Source organism: Hippopotamus amphibius, chromosome 9 (genome assembly GCF_030028045.1).
Source record: "Hippopotamus amphibius kiboko isolate mHipAmp2 chromosome 9, mHipAmp2.hap2, whole genome shotgun sequence".
Classification (NCBI taxonomy): domain Eukaryota; kingdom Metazoa; phylum Chordata; class Mammalia; order Artiodactyla; family Hippopotamidae; genus Hippopotamus; species Hippopotamus amphibius.
This window is the reverse complement of record NC_080194.1, coordinates 62,419,292-62,433,163: the sequence shown is the minus strand read 5'-3', so window position 1 is coordinate 62,433,163 and position 13,872 is coordinate 62,419,292. Positions and strand designations below refer to the sequence as shown.

The following is a 13,872-nucleotide window of genomic DNA, read 5'->3' as shown; positions in this document are numbered from 1 at the left end:
GAAGGTATGACTGTGTTGAGAAAGTACGGTGTATAAAGAATCAGTTTTCAGGGAAACTCCTTGAAAGACAGTCGTTCTCCACACTAGGGGTCCTGGTCTGTGGCCAGTTAGGACCCGGGACACACAGCAGGAGGTGAGCAGTGGGCTAGCGAGTGACGCTCCATCTGCCGCTCCCCATCACTCCCCACTGCTCGCATTACCACCTGAACCATCGCACCCCTCCACCCCCAACATCCATGGAAAAATTGTCTTCCACGAAACCCATCCCTGGTGCCAAAACGGTTGGGGACCACTGCTTCACACCCTTTCAATCTGTTTTTCACAGTTCAGGCCATAATGTATAAGAGCTGGAATGGGGAACATCTGTTTAATGGTTACCCGCTTGGGCTCTGAAACCAGCCTTGCTTCTAATTCTGCCTCTTCTACTTACTTTGGACTCAAGCAAGTAAATTTGCCACTGCCTGCCTCAGTTTCCTCATCTATAAAATGAGGATTTAAAAGAGTTAATACTTGTAAGGGGTTTAAGTAGTGCCTGGCCCGTAGCAAGTGCTCAAAAAATATAATTATTCACTATCTTTAGTCCTTCTTTGTTCATTGTCAAATGCCAATGTATCAGTAGCTCAAGCATCATTATTTATGTATCCATCTGTCCGTCCATCCATCCATCCACTTAACAAATAGTTTTCAGTGCTGATTATGTGTCTGGTATACTGTGTTGGGTGCAAGTGGCACAGAAAATTGTGTTTAGTAAATTCATGGTATAGTGTGTGTGTGTGTGTACATGTGCACACATGTGGGTGAGTAAGGGAGTCTTACAGTTAAGCAGGTAATTATAACAAACTTGATAAACGCTCTATAGGGAGAAGCACATGCTCATCTAGACCATAAAGAGAGGGACCAGATGGTCAGGACAGGCTTTCCAATAGAAGTGATATTGAAAATGAGTATGAGTTGGCCAAGTAAGAGTTGAAGCTAAGTGGGGCAGGTATATTTTATACCAAAGTAGCCACCTTGATAGAGGCTTGAAAGCAAGAAAATTGTGAGTGGGTCGGTATGGAAAGTCAAGCAGGGAGTGACTAGATGCAAGGCTGGCCAGGGAAGGAGTTGTTATACCATCAGGGGCCTTTCCTGCCAGGTAATGAGAGTTTGGCTCTATCCTGCCATAGCCAGTGGAGAAGCCCTGAAGACATCTTAGCAGAAATTAAAATGTTTAGATAGTTTCTATCATTTGAATTGGTTCCTTTGGAAAGTTTTGCTAATTCCCAACGTGTAGAATTTACTGCTCTACCTTTGGGTCCCTCTGCTCCCCCGAAGACCCCATCACGGCCCTGTTATTGAACTTACTTGTTTTTAATTCTGTCTCAGGAGACAGAAAGCACCTCAAAGACTATTTTTTATTTATCTTTTTATCCCTAGAATCTATAACAGTGCTTGGCACAGAATAGGCACTTAATAGAGGCTTGATTTAAAAAAAAAAAAGGTTCGATTTTGGGAAAATGTATTCCTTCTTATATTTTAGAGCAAAGCATTATCAGCTAAAATCCGGGCAGTCAAGTCAGTGAAGTGAGTGGCAGTGTGAGCCCTAAAAGCTGCTGCCCACCAGACTCATCATCCATCTGTCACGGAGCACTGCAAGTGTCGGCGCTATACTCGGCATTGAGGGAGATATTTTTTAAATTGAAGTGTAGTTGATTTACAATATCGTGTTAGTTTCAGGTGTACAGCACAGTGATACAGTTATATATATATGTGTGTGTGTGTGTGTGTATGTTCCTTTTCAGATTCTTTTCCCTTAATAGGTTATTACAAAATATTGAGTGGAGTTCCCTGTGCTATATAGTAGGTGCTTGTTGGTTATCTAGTTTATATATAGTAGTGTGTATATGTTAATCCAGATGCTTTTAAGATCTCATTAGGTAGTTGTGAAATTACTGCTTGCATACACAAAACACACATCCCCAGGACCTAGCACAATGCCTGGCGATGTTCAGCTCTCAGTAAATGTTTGTGAATAAATAATAAATGAAGAAGGCGCGAGGAAGGTGTGCTAAATGTTCTGAGTCCAGATGAAGGAAAATCTGTGACATAGTTTAATCTCATAGGGTTTTACTGAGGAACCTGGGCCTTGGAAGATACAAAAGATCTGGAGAGAAAGAAGGAGGAGGCAGAGGAGTCTAAAGAGGGAGAAATAGCAAGAGCATCACTTCATAAAGACTAATCACCGCTTAATGAAATCTAAGCAACTGGAAATCATCAAAGCTCTGATAATAGTTGGGTATATTGGAATTCACACAAGAGAGCCAATTTTCCAGGCAAACTGTCATGTGGGCAATGGCTGTGAAAGGGCTAGCAGTTGCTTTAGCAAATAGCCTAAGTGGGCCTTCACGACAATGTTAATTAAAGCAAAGTTAATTAGTTAATTAAAACAAAAGTAGCACATGATAGTTTCTAAAATTAAGGTGGAGACAATGCTCATGTTTCTGCCACCTGACTAGAATCCCTGGGAAGGGTTTTACCTTCTGCGAAAATTTATAATTTAGGGCTATAGGCTTCTGTCATTCATTTAGCCATGAAAGGCTCACTGCTTCTCAGAACCTCAGCCCCATGACCCTGGAAATTCTAAATACCGTAGAGCCAGAACTTTAGACTCATCAAATTCAGTGCTTTATTTAGGTCAGAACTGGTTTTATGTTCATTTGTCAATTTGGAGCTGAAGTGAAGGCCCTAAACGGAAGCATGGCATTTTCTGCCTGACAATGATTTGATGCTGCACCACATCATGCGGGAAAATTAGTGTCTAAAACCAAAATGTTAATCACAGGGACCTCTATACATTGATGGCATAAATAGTACGTTTCTATATAAAAAAAATCTATAGTGACTCACTCCCTTTAAAATAAAAATCTCCCCTTGCTATTTCAGTGAATTGAATGACTGACTCCAGGCACTTTTCTTTTTTGTGCTCTAGGGTGAGCCTATTTAATTTCTCGGAAAACTGCTCGATCTGTTAGAATTAGCTCTCTTCTTCCCTTAGGTGCTCAGAGAACAAAAGTGATTCTCTCTCCATAATCAGAGGTGGAATTGGTTCTTTCTAGCCCCCTTCTCACTGAAGATGTGAGCTATTCTTCAGGCCCCCAGAAATATTTCTTCTCTTTTCGCTATGATGATGGTTTCCAAAGAGAATCACCCTTGTAGTATCACTTCTCCAGAAAATTCAGAGAGTAGCTTGAAAAAGCAGTGTTGTGTTTAGTAAGGTTGGGAAAAGATGGAAGAGAATTAACACATGGATGATTGGCTTATACACTGCAAGACTTCTGTGTTTATCTCCAGTAAAAGAATAGTCAGAGTTTTGTCAAGCTTGTTTGACCAAGTAACCTTTTTTCAAGGAGCAATTTGTGAAACTAGCTTTCCAAAGAATACATTATGAGAAGTGCTCTGCTCTGATGCTAAGGCCTGAGTTAAAAATTGCTCCATAACTTACTAGTCATGAGACAGAGGACAGGTGTTCTAACCATGCTGGACCACAAACCCTCATTTGAAAGATGGGAATGATCATTGCTTCTACTTTCAGTATTTCGTGACCACTAAACAATTCTATTAGTATTACTACTACCACTAAAACTACTAGGTACTGTCACTTTTCAAGGTAGACACTATTCATTGGTATATCCAACAAGCACTTGACACCTTCCTCCCTTCCAGTCTCCATTACAGAAGTTGTAAAAGCTAAATGCATGCTTTCCAATACTCTTTTGCATCCAGGGGGAACTATATGAGACAGTTTGGGCCGATAAGACATAAAGGCAATTCTTAGGGGACTCTGAGAAGACTATTGTTTTCCGTCATAAAGGGGTGCAATGCAGGGAGCTCTTGTGCATCCATCAGTGAAAGGCCTAGAGAACAGCAGAGATGTTGGCTCTGGCATCGCTGAGCCCTGGGGGAATGCCAGGAGCAGTTTATCTGCATATTTCTTCTAACATAAGGAAAATGAAATGCAAACAAGGCATATAAGTCTCTGAAAAGCAGGTTTACTTGCAGCTGGTAGGCAGACTTACCTACCATTTATTGAGTGCTTTCTATGTGCTGTTAGAAAACATTTAACACTTATCAATCCAATTACTTCTCACAACAGGTGTCATTATCTACCATTTCACAGGTAAGGAAACAGACTGAAGTACCTTGTTCAAATTCACAGAGTATGTACTAACTTTTGGAAATATAATCACTATAACCTCAGAAGTTATGTTTTTCACTCTAAATTATGCAATTAGTGTCCTCTTTAAAATGGAGCCCTTGGCATCTGCCATGAGATGTAGAAGGGACATGGATAACCCTTTTGAGAAACAGGGCCCAAACTCAATCTGGATTTACAGCAGCCTGCTTCACCATACACTAGATGGACAGGAACAGAACCAGGCTAGGCCCAGCAGAGCAGCTGCTTCTCCCCAAAGACCTACATCCAAAGATTTAAATTATGTATTTAAGCTCACTCTAGATCCCAATAGATGGGCTTACTGGCATATTACAGAATTCAAGCCTGATAAGCACAACTAATGAAGGTAACTTAGACCAGAATATGAAAATATTAGGAGCACCCAAGCTAACTTGTTCCCCATTAATTAAGCCCCAGTGTGAAAGGCAATGTGATATACACTGGCATTTATAAAACTATAAACTAAAAGGAGAGCTAAATCCGTACATAAGCAGTTATATCTTATGTACGAACATCTTACATATGAACATCTTGATTTTGGATCACAGAGAAGGAATACTTAGTTTGAGAGCTCATGGGAGGTATAGAGGAATTTTAGTTTGGATCTAATTTATTTCTTAGAATTACAGCTTCAAAGCGGGGCACAGCTATTGGATGTATGTGATGCAAGGGTATTATAGCTTTCTCGGGACTTTCTTCTTCTCTATGTCAAAAGCAGGTTACAGCCTGAATATCTTAATGGCAAAAGGAAGTCTCTATATAATCAGAGTATAGCCTATCTTAGCTTTAATCATATAGGTAGACCAGCATTTGCCAAGACCGCACACAGAAAAGTTAACAATTGCCAAAGGTCTCTCTGTACCTTATTTGATATTCTAATACCCAGGTATACTGACTACAAAATCCAATCATTAAGAACTACATGACCCTGTAGGGAAAACAAGTTAAAATATTGCCCCAAATGCTAAGAATTCCTATTTTCTATTGGCATTATCAGAGAATTTTGTTGCTTATGTTGCCCCTTTATTTGCTAAATTAGAAATGAAATAGTTGAAGATAGTAATCTAATGTTACTAGAGGAATATTAGAATTATAGCAAAAGCATCAGACCAATGAGGGGATTAAGGATCCTATACTTGAGCAGAAATTGATGACCACAGGAATGCAGGGGATGTTTGTAATGCAGATCACTGCAGGCCTTGTTTATGGTTTCCTTTGCTGTAAAAAAGCTTTTCAGTTTAATTAGGTCCCATTTGTTTATTTTTGTTTTTATTTTCATTACTCTAGGCAGTGGGTTGCTGTGATTTATGTCAGAGTGTTCTGCCTATATTTTCCTCTAAGAGTTTTATAGTATCCAGACTTACATTTAGGTCTTTAATCCATTTTGATTTTATTTTTGTGTTATGATGTTAGGGAGTGTTCTAATTTCATTCTTTTACATGTAGCTGTCCACTTTTCCCAGCATGACTTATTGAAGAAACTGTCTTTTTTTCATTGTATATTTGTGCCTCCTTTGTCATAGATTAGGTGGCCATATGTGTGTGGATTTATCTCTAGACTTCCTATTTGTTCCATTGATCTCTATTTCTGTTTTTGTGCCAGTACCATACTGATTACTGTGGCTTTGTAGTATAGTCTGAAGTCAGAGAGCCTGATTACTCCAGCTTTGTTTTTCTTTCTTAAAATTGCTTTTGCTATTCTGGGTCTTTTGTGTTCCGTGCAAAAGACAATCAGAATGGGAGAAAATATTTGCAAATGAAGCAACTGACAAGGGATTAATCTCCAAAATATACAGACAGCTCATGCAGCTCAATATCAAAGAATCAAACAACCCAATCAAAAAATGGGCAGAAGACCTCAACAGACATTTCTCCAAAGAAGACATGTAGATAGCCAACAAACACATGAAAAGATGCTCAGCATCACTAATTATTAGAGAAATGAAAATCAAAACTACAATGAGGTATCACCTCACACCAGTCAGAATGGCCATCATCAAAAAATCTACAAACAATAAATTCTGGGGAGGTTGTGAAGAAAAGGGAACCCTCCTGCACTGTTGGTGGGAATGTAAACTGGTACAGCCACTGTGAAGAACAGTATGGAGGTTCCTTAAAAAACCAAAAATAGAGCTACTGTATGACCCAGCAATCCCACTCGTAGGCATATATCTGGAGAAAACCATAATTCAAAAGGACACATGCACCACAGTGTTCATGGCAGGACATGGAAGCAACCTAAATGTCCATCGACAGATGAATGGATAAAGATGTGGTACATATATACAATGGAATATTACTCAGCCATAAAGAGGACCAAAATAGTGCCATTTGCAGAGACACGGATGGACCTAAAGATTGTCATACAGAGTGAAGTAAGTCAGAAAGAAAAACAAGTTATTGTATAATATCACTTATATGTGGAATCTAGAAAAATCGTGAGCTTATTTGTAAAGCAGAAAGAGTCACAGATGTAGAGAACAAACTTATGGTTACCAAAGGGGAAGGAGGGGGTGGATGAATTGGGAGATTGGGATTGACATATATACACTACTATGTATAAAATAGATAACTAATGCGAACCTACTGTGTAGCACAGGGAACTCTACTCAATGCTCTGTGGTGACCTAAATGGGAAGGAAATCTAAAAAAGAGTGGATATATGTATACATATAACTAATTCACTTTGCTGTACAGCAGAAACTAACACAACATGGTAAAGCAACTGTTCTCCAGTAAAAATTAATTAAAACAAAAAACAACTGATCACTGTAGGCTTAGTCTTATGAAAGTTAGTAGAACCACTAGGGGGCAGTAGTGTGCACACTTGAAGAAGACAAGCAGAAAATAGCTACCACATTACTACCTTTCCACTCCATTCATTCAGCAAACATTCCAACGGATGATTATTGAGTGTCTTCTTTGTGTCAGGCACCCTTCTCAGTACTTCTAGGCCATGGAGGCACAATGATGAACAAAGCAGACAAGGCCTCCACTCCAAGCTCACTCTGCTTAGATTGGGACAAAGGGTGTACTCTACAGAACAGCAAGGAGCTGGACAGTGTAAAAATGGAGGTGCTCTAGAAAGCCTAGGCTATATAATCAATAGATCTATAGGTCTGTTCTGCTTTTTATGATGCCCTCTTTGTTATTAAGATCGTCCTTGTTGCATACTTGACACAGGGACTTTCAGGTGTGGAAAAAGACTGACAGTTGTTAACTTAGTTGATAATAATAGCAAACACTTAAGAAATACTTACTGTGTGGCATACAGTTACATGTATTTACTCATTTAGTCTTACAGCCACTGTAGGTAATATGTATTTCATTAACTCCATTCATCAGAGGAGGAAATAGAGGCACAGAGAGGTTAAGTGATTTGCCTATGGTTATATAGCTGGTTAAGTGCTGCTGCCCAGGTCACTGGGATGTTTAATCCCAGTGCTGCCCAACTCTGCACTCTGCTACCTCCAGTAAAGTGTCTACTGTGTGCTTGGCCTTTGCACACATTATTTCTTTCACTCTTGACCATCCTATGAGGTAGGTGATATAATCGCAGTTTGGCAGATGAAGAAACTAAAGCTCAGAGAGAAGAAATGGCAGTGCCAATGTTCAAACTCTGGGCAAGCTGGCTACAAGGCCAGTGCTCTTCACCATTGCTCCACGTTCTCTCAAAGGAGCCTGCCCTGGTGAGTTTTGGGGGTGTTTAGCCACAGACTCATGATTCCGTCCCTCTAGCAACTGGTGTGTTTTATCTATCAGGATGCCCTGGAAATTTTATTTGAAGAGAGAGTTTAAAGAAAGGCTGATAAAATAAAAGTTTGGAAAAATAAATTTTCTTAGGCAAAATAAAAGGCTGATCTTGCAGAAGCTGCAGAAAAAGAATGTTTTAGAAGTCAGGAAGGGAGATGGAAAATATGCCTGCAGTTAGATATATGGAAGGTATTCTGTGTATAGACCATGACATTGCCAGGATTTATTGAAGAAGTAGGAGGTTATTTTTCCCAAGGTTTACAATTTGGTTGAATACCTTGCACAGTGTACATGGAAAGAGATGAGAGACAGGAATCAGAAAAGAGTTGAAAGAGGCAAGTTAATAATGCAAATGAATTGGGGCATGCGGATAAACTCCAAGTATCTTGTGAGTCCTTTTTGGTCCTCAGCAGACACAGTACCTTTACCATCACCCGTAATTCACGCTTTGAAGAATTAGGGCAGATAGGAAAGTAGGACTTTTCAGGCAGGCTAAATGAGGGTATAAGAGAATTGTTTAAGGATTAGTATTTTATATTAGCTATTTATCTTCCATTTGAAAAATATTTATCTTCCACTTATTTATCTAAATTTTAGGAAAATTCTCAAATCTCTGTAGTTTGCAGATTGATGTTCCGACTAGCTATTTTGATGTGTTCTCCTAAATATTATTCCAAGTAACAATCTATGTAGCCTTTTTAATACCTCCAAATTTGTTCTCAGGCCACTGATAAGATGATCTTTGTCTTTTGAAGTGCCTCAGGGGGCATTTACCACATAAGAAGGTCCCCCACAAGGGGGGATATAATTGGCTGTTGGCTTCAGATTCTTTTTAGATGGCAGTTGGCCAACAACTGCTACCTGGGATACTGACCTTGGTGGATGGGAGGGGACTATGGGCCACAGAAAAAGTGGGAAACTGGCTGGTTGTTTAGAAAGATTATATGCAAAGTCTATTTGTTGTTTTGTCCCTTTCAGCTGCTTAGACATTTTCCAAAAAGTTCAAGTTGCCCATTAAGAAAGAAAATATAAATTCTACATTCTACAAGAATGTAGGAGAAAGGTTCAGGCACATGTAAGTGCAGTCATATGTGTAAGGCTCTTGGCACTCTGCTCTCAGAATAATCTTTGTTAACACTAATCTTCTCTAGTCTATTCTGGTGAATTAGAATTTAGTCCACAGTGTATCTCTGTCGCCTCAGGACCTGGAGGTCTTTGCCTTGTCTCAGTGACTTAGCTGTGCTCTCCCTGTCCTTCTGACTTCGCTTCCCTTTTGTTGTAAGTCTTTGCTTTTTTTCTTTATCTCAACTTTTATGTTTCTAGCCTTAGACTAAGTCACTAGGCCCCTATCCAATTTACTCCACAAAAACCATTCAATGCACATACCCAAGGCCCTTTGCCAGCACCCTACCTCCCCTAGTTTCAGTCAGTTAGGCATTTCCCACTTAAAAGACCCAGGAAGCAAATGCCACTGCCTCAGCCACAACACCCCCATGGCTTTTACCTTAGAGTTTCCCCAGAGGAGCCCCTCCTCTTCCACAGGTTGACCAGGCTGCTGGATCTGCTGGCCGCTGAGGAGGACTTGCCATCCCCCACGTGCATGCGCACCACCGTGGACGTGGTGAAGGCGCTGCGCACATTTCTCTCCGGTTTGGCCAGGATGATGTACACCTTCGGCACAAACATGCAGCCGAGCGCCACGGTGGCGCTGAGGCTGACTGAGAAACACATGGTGATGATTTTGTAGTTGCTGCCAAAGTAGATGGGCACAAAGGCCAGCCATATAATGCAGGTGGTGTACATCGTGAAGGCGATATACTTGGCCTCGTTGAAGTTAGCTGGAACATTTCTGGTCTTGAAAGCATAGAAGGTACAGCTCAAAATCAGCAATCCATTGTATCCGAGAGGAGTGACAACTCCTAGGTTGGTGGTGTTACAAATCAGGTAGACTTCTCGAATGCTTGGGTAGTCGTGCATTATATCGGGAGGCTCCATGATAAAGAGGGCGACGATGATGCCCAGCTGGATGCAGATGAGAATGAAAGCAATCACTAGCTGGGCACAGGCACTCATGAATCTGGGCTTTTTGGTACAGATCTTCTTCTTGCTGCCAGCCAGGATCCTTGCAATACGATTGGTCTTGGTTACAAGGGCTGAATAGCTCATGGCTGGGGAGAGACCGATGCCTATTCTCTGAAGGTAGCAGTAAATCTGTTTGGGCTTTGCAATGAGGCAGAAGGTACATAAGTAGCCCAGGCAGATGCCAGCAAGGATAATGTAGCAGAGTTCCCTGCTCGAGGACTTGACTACTGGTGTATCACGGTAAATGATGAAGACTGCGGTAACAAACAGGGTGGCCAGCAGGCCGAGGCAGGCAAACGCCACAGCTGCAATGGGCTCAGGGTCACCCCAGCGAAGATACTGCACTGGGATCAAGTCACAACCTGCAGAGACACAGACACACATTGACAAAGAAGGAAGACATACTGACTTGGGTCACTTGTGCCTAAGTTATACGCAGGTGATTATGACCCTTTCAGTGTGTCTCCAGCCTCCCCGTCTAATCTCAGTATCCTATACTACTCCTTCTTCATATATTCCGTCATAAAATACTTATCTTTAGATTATCAAATACATACTCTGTGATAGGAGCTGTTCTAGGTTCTGAAAACAAAATGGTGAAGAACTTATTCCCTGCCTTCAAAAAAAAAAAAAAAAATTGGTGGGGGTAAGGAGGACTTTTAAAGAATTACTTACAGGTGGGATAAGAGCCATGAAGAAATAGAGCATGGACCTTGACTCAGTCTGTGGAAGCAGTAAAGCCTCCTTCAACAGGAATTAACCAATGCAAGTATTGTGGTTTGGCTGAGTTTGTACATTTGGTAGGTTTGGCAAACAGAAATTAATTGTAAGGAAAGAGCTAGGGGACACTGGAGGCATGAAAGGAGGTCACATACGGTAATGTGACGAGTGGCCTAAGATAAGTCTGGGACGTAGGCAAGAGGGGATCTTGCAGGGCATTAGAGTCTTAGATCATTGGGAAGTCATTGAAGGGATCTATGTAGAGTAGAGGAATCATGTGGTCAGATTTGTGTGTGTGTTTTAAACATTATTTTGGTTGCTGTGTGGATTTTGGATGAGATAAATGTATGGAGAGATTTGAGAATTTGCTGAAGCAATATAGACTGTATAAATGGATGTGGGGGTATGTGAAAGGTAAAGGCATCAAGGATGACCAACATTGCTCCTTGAATCCATTGCAGAAAACCATGCCAATTTGGCATCATTTGGGTTATGTGCCTTCTTTTTAAATTCCCCCAGGACAGTGATTCTCAAACTTGGCTACACACTAGATTCAAATATCTTTAAAAAATACTGTGGCCTGGGTTTCACTGCCAGAATTTCTGATTTCATTGGCCTGGGCATCAGGATTTTTAAAAGGCACTCCAAGTGCTTCTAAATGTGTAGCCAGAGTTGAGAACCATTGCTCTGAAGGATCATTCCTGTCAATTAGATTTTTAAAATAGAATTGGGATAGCTTTATTGAGTGAGTAGGAAAGGAATTAAGCAATCTGGAGCATTGGACACTTCAGCAGTGTGGCAGAGATTACTGTCTGCCTGCAAATATCCATTCTCCCCTTTATCCTCAGCAACAGGTGTCCATTTCATTTGGGGTGGTAAAGGATGCAGGTAAAAGGCTACATTTGCCAGCAACCTTTGCTGTCAGATGTGCCATGTGATTAGGTTTTAGGTAGAAAGATGTAAGCAGAGAACTCCTTCGAGGAAAATGATTCATCTTGGAAAGTACCTTTTTTGCCCTTCCTGGCTTTCTCCTTCTGTTGACTGGACTATACACGTGATGGCTGGAGCTCTAGCAGTTACCTTGGACTATAAGGTAACATTACAGTCAGAAAACATGTTCTGGGCTTTGAAGACAAAAATATAGGGAGCCTGAGTCCCTGTTAACCATGGAACCACTGAGTAGCTCTGGACTGTGTTTGTCATATTTACCTTGTTTAAACTATTTTTATTTCCCCGATATATGCAGCCAAACCAAATCCTAATTGATATAGCTGTAACTTCCTATATCTCATGGTCAAGGGTGTTGTAGTAAGTGGCTTTGAATGTCAGTGGTTACTAGGAGGTAAGGGAGGCAACAGTAATAGTATGTGATGATGGTGTAGGGGAGCAGAATTTGCCACCCCAGAATATGTCTCTTTGACATTAATTACTTTAAGCTGGTTATTTTCTAAGAAACAGCAGACAGGGGAAGAACACTGAAAACCAAGGAGGAGAGACACCCTTTTGTAAGAAATATTTGCATTCATAAGGGAAATCTCCATTTGGAAGGGCATTTCTCTCACTGTACAGAAGAGGAGGATGACCAAATCTCTAGAAATTCTTATCAGTGGAGAAGGCAAAGACTGAAATCTGCGTAACAACCTTTACGCTGACTGTGCTTTTCCTCCCCTAGCTGACTATCTCCACCCTCTACATCCTCTCTTGTCATTAGCTGAGGATGGTATTTATGGTGAGGGCTTTGGCCATTTTGGTGAGTTACTCATTTTTCTTGAGTCTCTCCCATGTTTACAGGTTGTTAGATTCTTTGATTTCTCTTCTTAATGCCAGGTGTCAATTTAATACTCTTAATGTCAGCCAGAAGAACCTAGAAGGGTAGAGGAAAATTTTTCCTCCCTGACAATGACAAAGAAACATGTGGTTCTTTCAAAATATGTCTAAGGGCAGCTCTGTTGTAGAAAGGAATGGAAACATTCTTTTTTCATTCTCTTATTTCTGCCTTGGTTTTTTCTTCAAGATCTTAGGTTTCAAATAGTATTTTTAGTTTATTGTAAGATTCATTACAGGTTTATTAGGATTAGTGAGTTAGCCTAGGATCCTCAGCACACTTTACAAAAGAGTTTCTGTGGGAACATATATGCTTGGTTTAAAAACCTGTGCTTTTAACTTTAAAAAATGTATATGTGTTATTTTGTATAGTGTATGGGATTATAAATAACGCATATCTCATTGCTAATGAATATACCTGTATCCATATTTTTAGGCACCTGTGTTCATATATGCTGCTTATTATGTAGGAAATCAACTCCCGAGACTTTAGTATACCAGAAGGTTTCGTTTCATATTTACAGATTTGTTTTTCATAGTGACTATTTTACAAGAAAATAGGGACTAATCATTCCTATCTTTAGTCTTCCATGATAACTTATTTATAACACTGATATGACAATTAAATTTATTATCTACTGTAGTTAATTCTGTAGGGGTCTGCTTCCCCTGCTACTAAACATCCATAGTAATTTGTTGATATAGGAAAGATGTTATGTGGTACATGAGGCAGGAATCCTTTCAGTAGCTAAAGAGAATCACCTGAAAAAATATATAAATATTTAAGGACTTTCACTTTACTTCCTTTTTTCCCCCTTGCTGTTCTGCTAAATCTTAACTGCTTTTATCTAATGTAATCAGCACCCTAATTACTAAATGTTTTCCATATGATAACATTCACCACTATTTTTATGTCAAATATATTCTTGAACTCTTCATGTGCAACCTATTAACATCATGTGTGAAACTAGAGAAATCTCCATTAGATATATGTGTTGGGAGAAATGTGTATGAGATGCCTCTGATGTGATTATTTTCACAAATTTGCCAGAATTTATATATTCAAATGAATGTTTTTTCATTTAACGTGAACCACTCAAAGACTTTATGTTTAGTTTAATGATGCTGCCATTGCACAAAATACTTATGAAACTATTCTCTTGGAATAGCAAATTGGATTCTGATTAGACTGTTATAATCATTGAATCTTATAATTGGATAAGATTTCAGAGTTTCCAAAAATGGATGTGCTTCACAATCACTTGGAGAGTCTACAAAAGT

General features: G+C 40.0%; 1 protein-coding gene across 5 annotated transcripts in view; it reads right to left on the bottom strand.

Moving 5' to 3' along the window:
* The window catches only part of GRM5 (glutamate metabotropic receptor 5), a 508,470-nt gene that overhangs the window by 47,522 nt on the left and 447,076 nt on the right, over positions 1 to 13,872 (bottom strand). For all 5 annotated transcript variants that reach the window (XM_057748474.1, XM_057748477.1, XM_057748478.1 and 2 more), the window contains exon 7: positions 9,470 to 10,409. In XM_057748474.1, coding sequence (XP_057604457.1) covers positions 9,470 to 10,409 — 940 coding nt within the window. The remainder of the gene's footprint in view (positions 1 to 9,469; positions 10,410 to 13,872) is intronic.